This window comes from Triticum urartu, chromosome 3 (assembly GCF_003073215.2).
Source record: "Triticum urartu cultivar G1812 chromosome 3, Tu2.1, whole genome shotgun sequence".
NCBI classification, from domain to species: domain Eukaryota; kingdom Viridiplantae; phylum Streptophyta; class Magnoliopsida; order Poales; family Poaceae; genus Triticum; species Triticum urartu.
The window spans coordinates 570,639,417-570,651,520 of NC_053024.1; the positions used below are offsets into that span (position 1 = coordinate 570,639,417).

General features: G+C 51.5%; 4 protein-coding genes across 4 annotated transcripts; 1 reads left to right on the plus strand and 3 right to left on the minus strand.

Moving 5' to 3' along the window:
• The first annotated feature begins 658 nt into the window (after positions 1-658).
• LOC125545072 (50S ribosomal protein L34, chloroplastic-like) lies at positions 659-3,102 on the plus strand. Its single transcript, XM_048708932.1, has 2 exons — positions 659-930; positions 2,635-3,102. Exons 1-2 carry the CDS (start codon positions 705-707, stop codon positions 2,886-2,888), a joined length of 480 nt encoding a protein of 159 aa, XP_048564889.1. The 5' UTR covers positions 659-704; the 3' UTR covers positions 2,889-3,102.
• Positions 2,916-6,384, minus strand: LOC125545069 (cytochrome P450 94B3-like). Its single transcript, XM_048708929.1, has one exon. The coding sequence runs from the start codon at positions 5,079-5,081 to the stop codon at positions 3,540-3,542; it is 1,542 nt and encodes a 513-aa protein (XP_048564886.1). The 5' UTR covers positions 5,082-6,384; the 3' UTR covers positions 2,916-3,539.
• A 195-nt stretch (positions 6,385-6,579) lies between these two features.
• On the minus strand, positions 6,580-8,526 carry LOC125545070 (cytochrome P450 94B3-like). Its single transcript, XM_048708930.1, has one exon. The coding sequence runs from the start codon at positions 8,262-8,264 to the stop codon at positions 6,723-6,725; it is 1,542 nt and encodes a 513-aa protein (XP_048564887.1). The 5' UTR covers positions 8,265-8,526; the 3' UTR covers positions 6,580-6,722.
• A 1,557-nt stretch (positions 8,527-10,083) lies between these two features.
• Positions 10,084-11,897, minus strand: LOC125545071 (cytochrome P450 94B3-like). Its single transcript, XM_048708931.1, has one exon. The coding sequence runs from the start codon at positions 11,806-11,808 to the stop codon at positions 10,279-10,281; it is 1,530 nt and encodes a 509-aa protein (XP_048564888.1). The 5' UTR covers positions 11,809-11,897; the 3' UTR covers positions 10,084-10,278.
• Positions 11,898-12,104: the final 207 nt, after the last annotated feature.

Here is a 12,104-nt window from a genome sequence, read left to right on the forward strand (position 1 = left end):
ATGTGTCCTGATGCAAGTCAAGCCACATGATATTTCTTGGATTCAAAGAATTAATTTTATTGTCCTAATACATTTTTTATGACAAGCTTTAGTATTTTTTTCCTCCATACCTTGTTGAATACAAGCTTTGAACCTTTGTTTTACTTGTGTTAGACGTGCATTTGTGCTTTATGATATGAACATGGCGGTTGTATTTGAATTTGATCATATGGATTTGTGCTTTATGGAACAGCTTCATATATGAAAGATTGTGTGTCGCAACTTGTTTAATGTTGACATGAATGTCAAATTTTGGAAAGATGATGTTTGGTTTCATTGATTCTTGCCAAAATGGCAGCCATACGTGACACAATAATGATTTCAATTTATAAATCCTTGTGGCAGCCAAGCATGTTTTTTTGCAGTTGGATTTCCATTTCAACCAACTGAAATCCTAACAGAGATTTTATTTGTACCAAATGAAATGAAACGAGGGGGTATTTCTCACTATATAGTACGCACACTCTAACACTCTATCCGAGAGAATTAAAATGAGGGTATCAAACGAGCTGTTAGAGAATCACAAGCGGGCCTACAGATGGGCTTGTTAACAGGTTAGCTGCCCAAAATTAAGGCCCACAAAGCCCAAACTTCTCATCCAGCCGTGGATATGATGATAACAGCATCGAGTGTGAGAGGATAGCCCGCACTCTAGCTGCCCAGACATGGCGCTTGCCCTCGCCTCCCCAATGGCGTCCCTCTCGCTCCACTCCGGGAGGATCTCGGCGGTGGCTATCGGCGGCGGTCTCCGCCCCCACAAAGCGGGCCCTATGGGGGCCTCCGCCTCCCCGTTTCTCCGGAGCTCCTTCATCTCCTCCTCCTCCACCACCTCCTCGCTCTCGGCTGCGGTCTCGGCGTCGCTCGCCTTCACGTCCGCCTCGTCGTTCGGCGGTGAGAGAAACTCCTCCTTCCCTTTGGCACGAGGGAAATTCTTTATTGAATGTGTTCGATATGTTGGTACTGTTCAGCTAGTTTTATTGGGTTGAGGAGTTGGAGTTGGAGTTGGAGGGGAAAGTTACCTGCAATGGAAATGGCGGGTTTGAAGCGTAGAACGGTAGAAGTGTGTAAACTATGGATGTTCTGCTGTTGCACAATGCCATTGTGCTGTATAAGTATTTGTCTTAGTTTTTCTGTCGCGTGCTCTGCAAATTCAGTGACAAGAAGAGAGTCAAACATTATGAACACAGGGTGAGCCTCCATAGTTATGGGCTCCTTTTGACACTTGCTGTGTTTGTACAAAACTGTAAACAGCAGAATTTACGCACTTCGATTTGGTTTAGGTGTCGAAGGAAAATGTACCTCAGCAGGCATTCGCAAACTTAAACGTCTCCAGCATTTTTTTCTGAAAATACATATATTAGATTTCATTATTGTTGGACATGTTGGTTCATGTACATAGTGCAATGGAATCTTGGAATCTACAATGTCTGGCCTGCAGGTGCAGTTATCTGAGAGCAAGCAAGTTCTGCACAAGTCATTGTAGTCTTAGACCCAATTTTTGTTTTCTTGTCCATACTTGAACTGAGAATGTTCATATTTATCTCTATCAAAAATAAAAAAGAATGTTTATATTTCAAACATCACTTTGAGTGAATATAAATCGCTAAAATTAGGAAAATGTGCATGGCTGAGGATTTATTTGTGTCATCGCGTCCTGCAATTTCTACTGGTTCCTTTTTTTTTGAGGATGCAGTGTGACCGCCAATTTCGTTAGACAATCGAAATTTCAAATTCTCACAAAGAAGCTACATATTAACATATGACTGGGGTTCTTGTTTTGTTAATTAGAACTCAAGTGTTAGGAAGAAATGGGATACAACTAGTATATGTATCTGAATTTGAGGGCCTAAAATCCTGAATCATATAGACGATGGAAAGTCTCACAGATCCTTCAGACATAAATGTAGCTCATGTTTTCTTAACTACCACTCAATTTTGGGGAAGCAACTGTACGTCGCTGAACAACAAATTCATAATGTAATAAATTGTCTACCACAGTTAATTAAACAACAAACGGATAACTTCAAGAATGAAGCCTCTCAAGCTTCAATACTTGCTCATTCTCAACCAGTTTATCCTCTTAAATGGTTAAAAGTGACCCAGTATGCTTCTAAACCCAGCACAACAATGTTATATTAAATGAACTAGCTAAAGTGGGAATGAATCGATGCAATATAGTAGAATATTTTCATACACAACGAAGTAATCTTCAGAGAACAGCCAAAAGGCAGCTAATAGTTTGTTTTGGAATACGTTTGTCTGAACTTATGTTTAGCAAATTTTAGAATTAAGTGCAACAGCAATTGTGGAGACCATCAAGGCATTTAATTTAGAACTGCACAGAGTAGTGGGTTAACAAGGCAAATCACAAGTTCTTAGTTGTAACTTGTTGTTTAGAGCTTCTCTTTTGATCTATTACAGCATTTGTCTAATGATCAAGTATACTGTTTACGTCTTTGTAACAGATAACCTTTTCTTCCTTAATACGATCAAGCTTAGACCTCATGGGTGTTCACTAAAAGAAGATTTTATGTATCCAATCCTAGTATTGATTACGTAGAACTGACTATGATATTTTATCATTATGTACGCCAGGTTCATCTTTGGGAATTGAGTTCAGCTACAACAGATTAACAACACGCAGACCTCGCGGTCTACAGATTAGGGCCGGAAAGGCTGCCCTCTGCCTGACCAAGAGGTCAAGATCCAGGAAGTCACTTGCCCGTGTGCATGGTTTCCGAAGGCGGATGCGGACTACTGCTGGAAGAAAGGTTCTGAAGCGTAGGCGTGACAGAGGAAGGAAGATTCTGTGCACAAAGTCGAACTCACCCACTGGGACAAAGTACTGATTACAGCGCAATGTGAGGCGTTATGTATTCCAGCTGTAAGTTTTACTCTTTTTGCACCCCATGTTCTCAGCCATGTTCATCTGTAACAATTGCTGCACATCTTTTCGCTGTTACTCTGGTTGATAACTTGATACCTGAATTAAGTTCCAACACCGGTACAATTTATCCTTTTTGGTAGTGGCAGTCTTTAATGCTATGTTGTTTTGTGAGATTATATCATCTTGGGCGCTGCATTCTGTAACTTTGTAGGACCCCAATGCTATATATCATCCAAGTATTTTTGTGCAGTAGGACAAATTGGTGCTTACCTACACCCTAACAGTTTTGAGAACACTTCTTTGGTTGAAAACTTCAGGCAGTCGCTGGAATAAGTTTTATCTTCTACGCTATCATGTACTCCCCCCGTCCCAAAATAAGTGACTAAACTTTGTAGTAACTTTAGTACAAAGTTAGTTAGTGTAAAGTTGAGTCACTTATTTTGGGACGGAGGGAGTATTAAGTACCAGTACCTGCTTGCTCTTGGTTGAGTCATCTAGTGAATATGTTGAGTGCCTGAATACATGGTACCTCAAGACTGGCTAGAACCTGAATATGTAGGACTAAGACAAGTAGGCGTGAGAGAGGAGCAGCCTGTAGGCAAAGGGAACATGCCTAGCTGCTCAGTGCCCCCCTCTTCTTCACTTGCATCGGCAAGCCGCCCTCCATACGCAAGGTCACGGAGAACACAACCCCTGGCCGGCTCTCGCCTCCGATGAACTGGAAGCTGAACCTCTCCAACACGCAGGCAGCAATGGACTTCATCTGTATGTAAGCCATCTCTTTGCCGAGGCACATCCTCGGCCCGGCATGGAAGACCGGGTACTTAAACGAGCTCTCTGGCCGGAACGCACCCTCCTCATCGAGCCATCGCTCTGGCCGGTACTCTGCACAGTCCTCGCCCCATATCTCCTCCAACCGCGCCATGGCATACGCGCTGTAGGAGACCTGCCAACCTTTACCGACGAACGTGCCATCGGGCAGGACGTCGTCATGCTTGCAGCAGCGCGAGTCCATGGCCACGGGTGGGTATAGACGCATGGACTCCGTGACCGCTGCGTGCAGGTAGTGCATCTCGCGCAGCTCGTCCAAGCTGAAGGCTGCATCCGCGCTCCCGCTGGACGCTCGCACCGCGCGTATCTCGCGGACGATCTTGTCCTCCACCTCGCGCCGCCGGGACACGAGCCAGAAGAACCAAGTGAGCGCTGATGAGGTGGTGTCCCGCCCGGCTATGATGAAGCTGGTGACCACATCACGAAGGCTCTCGTTGCTGTGCTCGCCGCTGGAGACGAAGCGTGAGAGGAAGTCGTCCTTGCGCGCCAGCCCGGCCGCTCCCCTCTCGCCGCGGTCACGGATGATCCTGTCGACGTAGCCGTGAATCGTGGCGAGTGCCTCGCTCATCCGCCTCTCCGGTCCCATGTTGAGTAGCTTCTTGACCCGCCATGCCCACTTGACCGGCGACATGAACCGGGCCATGATCATCATCTGCGCGTCGTTCAAGGCATGCATGAACTCGGCACGCCCATTCAACCCCAGGCCGTCGTCGGTGAGGCACGCCGGGTCCTCGTCGAAGGCGACGCAGCAGATGTTGTCGAACGCGAAGCGCTCGAGAACGTCCTGCATGTCCAGCGTCAGGCCTTCTAGCTCCGCCCGGGAGAGCAGAGGCAGCAGCCGCTCGACGACCTCGAACCGGACGGTGCTGACCACGAAGTTTCTCAACGAGCGCTTGCTGAACTCGTAGCTGGCGGCCTTGCGCTGCGAGAGCCACTGGTCGCCGTCGGAGTTGAAGATGCCATGGCCAAGGAAGTCCGCCATGGCAGACACCACGAACTCACCCTTGGGGTAGTTCTGGAAGTTGGTCTTCACGATGTATTCCACATTGGCCGGATTCGCGGTGATGGCACCGGCCATGAGGCCGAGACCCTTGAAGTCGAAGACCATGGTGTGCGTGGGGCAACGAGCGACGACGCCGGCCGACCACTCGACGAGGCAGTCCTGGTTCTTGACGAAGTGCGGGAGCGTGCCGATGATGGGGTAGGCCTTGAGGCCGTCGGCGTGAGGTTGCTTTCTGGTGTTCCGACGTAGGCGGAGGACATAGAGTAGAGGTAGGAGCAGGAAGAGGAGCATGGGATGGGCCGAGGTGAACGAGAGCTCCATGGCGATCGAGATCTCTGGCTTGCCAAGTCTAAAACTGTAGGAGTGAGTGGGGGTGCTTGGAGGTTAACACGGAAAAGGGGATTCTGAAGCAGAGTTGTTGCATCTTTGATACTCCCTCCGTCTCAAAAGTCTAAAAAGGCGTTTTAATGTTAGATACATCCGTGTACTTTGAGTCTTCGGCTTCAGTACGTGACGTACTGATACTCCCTCCATTAGATACATCCGTGTACTAAAGTTTCAAACTACTTTAGTGATTTAAACGCTTTTATATTTCTTTACGAAGGGAGTACTATATAACCATTTTTCTCTTTGATTTATCTGGTCTAGTTGGAGGTGTGAGCTGGATGAGTGTACTTTGAGTCTTTGGCTTCAGTATATGTCAAGGGCACTTGTAGATGAACACTGATTGGGGTTGTGTAATTAGTTTGTGCGGATGCGACACCAACCAATTGCTCAGAATACTGCTGTTGGTTTCAGGCATGTCCATGGGAAACTACAAGTTGACGTGATTCCTGCTTCCTGGCAACTACTATAAGCAAGTGAACCATCAACTAAAACATGACCAATCTTACCAGATAAATCACTTGGACACAAACTTAACCATGAACAAAGACTAGTCAATTTTGATGTCCACATCTTCGCAAAAAAGGAGAGGCTTATATTCCGTTGCACTTGAATAGTTTAATGCTGCTTACATTTCCAAAAATATATTAAAAAAATAAACTGCCTCGGTCGGTTGATCGGCTACCTGATTCGATCAACTGCAACTGAACCATAGACAAACACTGCAAAATTGTGATGCTCGCAACTGATTCGCTCAAGGAGTGGCGTCTAAAAAGTTATGTTTGATGCATAGATAATTTTATACTGTGTAACTGAATGAAATGGTTTTTTCATACTCGCATAACGAAACTACGCCACATACTACGTTCGGTACGTGAAATGCCTCCGGCCCAAGTTGAGAGGAAGATTATAGTTTGTTCAGGGCCATAACTGACCCAACGAGTATCATTCTTTTTTTTTCTTCTGTCTCCAGCATCCACACGAGAAACTCATGAGTCGTGACAAGTCAGCTAGTTTGGATGTACGTACGGTGCACTGCAACCAGCAGTCATGCAATAACGATGAAGGTCTGAGGCTCTGAGCAATCTGGTGTTAAGTTTTTTTTCCCTCCTTGTTCTGCTGCTGAGTGCCCTTCTGAACCCACGTCGATTTCACGTGCAGCGTGGCATTTCCTGCATAGATCATCCGGCATCTTCTCCCAGTGGCTAGCTAGCTTATTTCTCTGCTACTAAGATTGATTTTTCTCAACGACGACGGCAACAACAACAACAAAATTACTACTCCCTCCGATCCAAAAAGAGAGTCGTGGCTTTAGTTCAGCGAGGCCCTACTGAAGACGGTTGAAGAAAGAGAGATGACTGATGAGAAGTGTCTGCCCCTCCGGGTCGGCGTAACGTATCAAGCTCGCTATGCCATTCTTCTACTTTTCCGGCAAGTGGTGTCCCGACGTGTAGAAGCGTACCATGCCATCAACAAGGTGTGCAATAACGGAAGATTTACACCCGAAATAATGGAGAACTCGTACAGAGCATTGTTGACCTCTGACGGAATGGACTCCTGCGACTAGCCTAGCCTAGCCTAGCTAGCTCCCTCTGCTCTCTTCTTCACCTGCATGGGCAGGCCGCCTCCCATGCGCAGCGTCAGCGACATGACGAGCCGGGGGTGCCCCTCGCCGCCGACGTGCCGGAGGCTGAACCTCTCCACCACGCCGGCAACGATGGACTTCATCTGTATGTAGGCCATCTCCTTGCCGAGGCACATCCTCGGCCCCGCGTGGAACACCGGGTACTTGGCCGTGCTCTCCGGCCGGAACGCCCCCTCCTCGTCCAGCCACCGCTCCGGCTGGAACTCCGCGCAGTCCGCGCCCCACAGCTCCTCCAGCCGCGCCATGGCGTACGCGCTGTAGGTGACCTGCCACCCCTTGCCGACGAGCGTGCCGTCCGGCAGGACATCCTCGCGCCGGCAGCAGTGCGTGTCCATGGCCACCGGCGGGTACAGCCGCATCGACTCCGTGATCGCCGCGTGCAGGTACTGCATCGAGCGCAGCTCCTCGTAGCCCAACGCCGCATCCCCATTCCCGCTCGACGCGCGCGCCGCGCGGATCTCGCGCACGATCTTGCCCTCCACGTCGGGCCGCCCGGACAGCAGCCAGAAGAACCAGCTGAGCGCCGACGACGTCGTGTCCCGCCCGGCGACGATGAAGTTGGTGACCGCGTCGCGGAGGCCCTCGTCGCTGTGCTCGCCGCTCGACGCGAAGCGCGACAGGAAGTCGTCCTTGCGGGCCGCCCCACTCTCGCCGCGCTCGCGGACGGCCCTGTCGATGTAGCCGTGGATGGTGGCGACCGCGTCGCGCATCCGCCTCTCCGGCCCCACGTTGAGCAGCCTCTGGAGCCGCCACGCCCACTTGACCGGCGACATGAACCGGGCCATGACGATGTTCTGCGCGTCGGTCAGGGCGCGCATGAACTCGGCACGCCCGTCCCCGTCCGCCCCCGGTCCGTCCTCCTCCTCCTCCTCCTCGGCGAGGCACGCCGGGTCCTCGTCGAAGACGACGCAGCAGATGGTGTCGAACGCGAAGCGCTCCAGCACGTCCTGCACGTCCAGCGTCCGCCCGTCGCGCCCCGCGCGCTCCAGCAGCGGCAGCAGCCGGTCGACGACCTCGGAGCTGACGGCGCTGACCACGAAGCTCCTCAGCGACCGCGTGTTGAACTCGTAGCTGGCGGCCTTGCGCTGCCGGAGCCACTGGTCGCCGTCGGAGTTGAAGATGCCGCGGCCGAGCAGGTCCTCGATGACGGACACCACGAACTCGCCCTTGGGGTAGTTCTGGAAGTTGGTCTTGGCGACGTGCTCGACGTTGGCCGGGTTGGCCGTCATGACGCCGGCCCCGAGGCCGAGGCCCCGGAAGTTGAAGGTCATGGTGTGGGTGGGGCAGCGCGCGAGGACGCCGGCCGACCACTCGATGAGGCGGTGCTGGTTCTTGACGAAGTGGGGGAGCGTGCCGATGATGGGGTAGGCCTTGAGGCCGTCGGGGCGAGTCTGCCTCCTGGTCTCCCGGCGTAGCCAGAGGAAGCAGAGCAGAGGCAGGAGCAGGAGCAGGGCCGAGGTCAACGGAAGCTCCATGGCGATCGGGATCTCAGGCTTGCCAGTCCAAACTGTAGGAGTGAGTTGGCGCTCCGTGCTTGACAGTTACAGCAAAAGGGCAAGATTCGCAGTTAGAGTTGTTGCATTTTTACTATGTACATAACCATTAATTATTATTTCTCTTGATTAATCTAGTCTAGTTACGGGGTTACTGCAGTAAAGTTGACTACTTTAGACTTCAGTAAAGTTGACCGCACGATTTTTTGGTGAATGGAAGAGGCGCGGTGGATCCTGATCACACATGCTTCGTTTTTTGGTGTTTTTTTTCTTCTGATTTTCGTTATCGCTTCTATCTACCACTCAAAAAGGTGAAGCGGTGGCGGCTCTAGCGGTGTGCCTAGCGTCGTTGAAGATCGTGTGAAAGTGTGTCTAGGTTAATATCTTCATATTCGATTGTGTTTGTCTTCAGTGGGTTTACTTGGATCCGGCCATCGCTCGTCTTCGTTTGTGTGTCTATAGATTTGATTCTTCCGATCTATACTTTTCTTCACTGACGACGATTGTAGTTCTGATGTGCTGGTCCTATGAGGCCATAGCATGCATGATGACTTTTCGACTGCCTACTATAACAAGGTCTACCGAGCCCCTATGAGGGAGGAGCGATGACAACAACGCCTTTCCTTACTACAATGTTTGTAGTAGTCGCTAGATGATCTTTGAATCAAGATGTAATTTTCATTACTTCTGGTATTCTTTGTACCTCGTTGACAGTTCATGAATAGATCAAAAGGCTTTTCTTTTTCAAAAAAAATATTGTAAGGACAACTCCAACGTGGTCCACAAAATCGGTCCTAATTGTCCAGACCGATCTATCCGGCCATTCTTTGCAATCCAATGTCTTTCATCCTGGACCAGTTTAGATGCTCGAAATCCCACAAACCGACACCAAATGTATGAGATGTTTGCGAGCGTTCGGACCTCTAACACGTTGGACTCTGGCACGCCCGACCCGCCCAAAATACCACATCCGGAGAACCTTTTGCCCCATTATGTCTCTCTCCATTGTGCTTTGTATCCGCTCCTTCAGCAACCGACGACCTCGCCGTACCACCCCAACCACCGTCATGGGCCTTGTCGGACCTTCGCTGCTCCACCCAGGCCCCTCCCACCTTTGACTACGCCGCCGTTCCACCATAGATCTGACCGTAGCCCAAGTATCATCTGACCGTAGCCCAAGTATCATCCGCTATCTGCCAATCCCATCCATACTGGACGCCACGCCCGTCAAGTGTTTGGCCAAATGTCATTGCCAATTATTATTTTTACTTTTGTTGTTTAGTTTGAAGCAAACACGTGGGATTCAGAGCGAGTTCATGGAGCCATCTTCGTCGGGAACTCATGCGCAACTGCAAAATGATCTAGTCGAGAATCCTTGGATGTTTCATATGGACAATTGAAACATGTGTCTAATATGTTGAATTCAAATATGAATTATTTTATGTTCAGATTGTAATATTTTTATTTGAATTATTATTGCATTAAAATATTATCTTTCAATTGCTTAAGAACTATTTTATGTTTGACTGTTTGAGTAGGCCGAGTGTAAAAAAAACAGGATATGGGCATTCGATATATGCGGTTGTATGACTTCCGGGTCATGTTCCGTGGACATTTGGTGGTGTCCGTTTTGTTGGACCCGTTGGATGGCCACAAAGTTGTCTCGTTGGTTTCTACCACATTCCCATAACTGGCATGTCCCCATGGTTTCTGCCACAAGTTAAGTTAAGATAATTCCTGAACAATATGTGTAACTGAACCCAAAACATAACCAAATAATTACTTGAACACAACTGAGCCATGAACAAATACCAGCATATTATACGGTGTTCACAACAACACATAAATATTGTACTAGTAGTTTATTAAAGGTTGCAATTATAAATGAACACCTTTAAACCCGCTAGCGATTTTTTTGCCCGAACCAAGCAAGAACACAACAGAAAATGGAGTAGAGCAATTGTGATTCGTGACGAAATGGACTACTCCAAGCATCCTAGCTAGCCACCTCTGTTCTGCTCTTCACCTGCATCGGCAGGCCGCCTCCCATCCGCAGCGTAAGTGACATTATGAGCCTGGGATGCCCCTCGCCGCCGGCGTACCGGAGGCTGAACCTCTCCAGCACGCACGCCGCGATGGACTTCATCTGTATGTAGGCCATCTCCTTGCCGAGGCACATCCTCGGCCCCGCGTGGAACACCGCGTACTTGAACGGGCTCTCCGCCCGGAACGCGCCCTCCTCGTCGAGCCACCGCTCCGGCCTGAACTCCTCGCAGTCCTTGCCCCACACGCCCTCCAGCCGCGCCATGGCGAACGCGCAGTACGTCATCAGCCACCCTTTCCCGACGAACGTGCCGTCCGGGAGGAAGTCGTCCTCCTTGCAGCTGTGCGTGTCGGCGGGCACCGGCGGGTACAGCCGCATCGACTCCGTGATGGCCGCGTGGAGGTAGTGCATCTCGCGCAGCTCGTCCAAGCTGGGAGTCGACGCTGCGCCGCCGCCCGACGCGCGCACCGCGCGGACCTCGCGCAGGATCTTGTCCTCCACGTCGGGCCGCGTGGACACCAGCCAGAAGAACCAGGTCAGCGCGGACGAGGTCGTGTCGCGGCCGGCGAGGATGAAGTTGGTGACCACGTCGCGGAGGCTCTCGTCGTTGTGCTCGCCGGCCGCGGCGAAGCGCGATAGGAAGTCGTCCCGGCTCACCAGCCCAGCAGCCTCCCCTCTCTCCTTGCGCTCGCGGACGATCTTGTCGGCGTAGCCGTGGATGGTGGCGAGCGCCGAGCGCATCCGCCTCTCCGGCTCCATGCCCAGCAGCCTCTTGACGCGCCACAGCCACTTGGCGGGCGACATGAACCGGGCCATCACGGCGTTCTGCGCGTCGTTGAAGGCGGCCATGAACTCGGCGCTCTGGGGCGCGGCCATGCCCTCCTCGGCGAGGCAGGCCGGGTCCTCGCCGAAGGCCACGCGGCAGATGTTGTCGAACGCGAAGCGCTCCAGCACGTCCTGCACGTCCAGCGTCCGCCCGTCGCGCCCCGCGCGGTCCAGCAGCGGCAGCAGCCGCTCGACGACCTCGAAGCGGACGGCGTCCACCACGAAGTTCCTCAGCGAGCGCTTGTTGAACTCGTAGCTGGCGGCCTTCCGCTGCCACAGCCACTGCTCGCCGTCGGAGTTGAATATGCCGTGGCCGAGGAAGTCGTCGAGCATGGAGACCTGGAGCTCGCCCTTGGGGTAGTTCGCAAAGTTGGCCTTGAGTATGTGCTCGACGCAGGCCGGGTCGGCGGTGATGGCGCCGCCGGTGAGGCCGGGCACCTTGAAGGCCAGGGTGTGCGTGGGGCTGGCCTGCATGACGCCGGTGTACCATTCGAGGAAGCGGTCCTGGTTCTTGACGAAGTGCGGCAGCGTGCCGAGGATGGGGTAGACCTTGAGGCCATGGGCGCGAGGCTGCCTCTTGGGGTCCGGCCGCAGGTAGAGGAAGTAGAGAAGAGGGAGGAGAGGCAGGAGGAGGAGGGGAAGGGATGAGAGTTCCATGGCGAGTGAGTGAGTTGGTCTTGCCTTAGCTCGCGAAGTCGCGAGCGGTGCGGGTGATAGTTAGATCGATCAAATCTGCTTGCGATGAGAGGTGAGGGATTGTTCAGTTGTCTTGTACGTACAATCGATCGGCGACTGGTCAGAGTTGCCTCCCGGTTCAATTATTTGATTCATTCATGCATCGGGTTGCATATGCAGTATGTCTGTAGATGCTTTTTTAGGATCTGCTCACAGCTTACGGATAAAAATGAAAAGCCAATGAAAATGCCTGCCGATGGCATCGGGCCCGACTTTTC

What these genes read in the sequence shown, in the direction of transcription:
- LOC125545072 (XM_048708932.1), top strand. Translation starts at nt 705, where the DNA reads ATGGCGCTTGCCCTCGCCTCCCCAATGGCGTCCCTCTCGCTCCACTCC. An exon ending in GTCCGCCTCGTCGTTCGGCG is followed by an intron (nt 931 to 2,634) that starts GTGAGAGAAACT and finishes TATGTACGCCAG; the next exon opens with GTTCATCTTTGGGAATTGAG.
- LOC125545070 (XM_048708930.1), bottom strand. Translation starts at nt 8,264, where the DNA reads ATGGAGCTTCCGTTGACCTCGGCCCTGCTCCTGCTCCTGCCTCTGCTC.
- LOC125545071 (XM_048708931.1), bottom strand. Translation starts at nt 11,808, where the DNA reads ATGGAACTCTCATCCCTTCCCCTCCTCCTCCTGCCTCTCCTCCCTCTT.
- LOC125545069 (XM_048708929.1), bottom strand. Translation starts at nt 5,081, where the DNA reads ATGGAGCTCTCGTTCACCTCGGCCCATCCCATGCTCCTCTTCCTGCTC.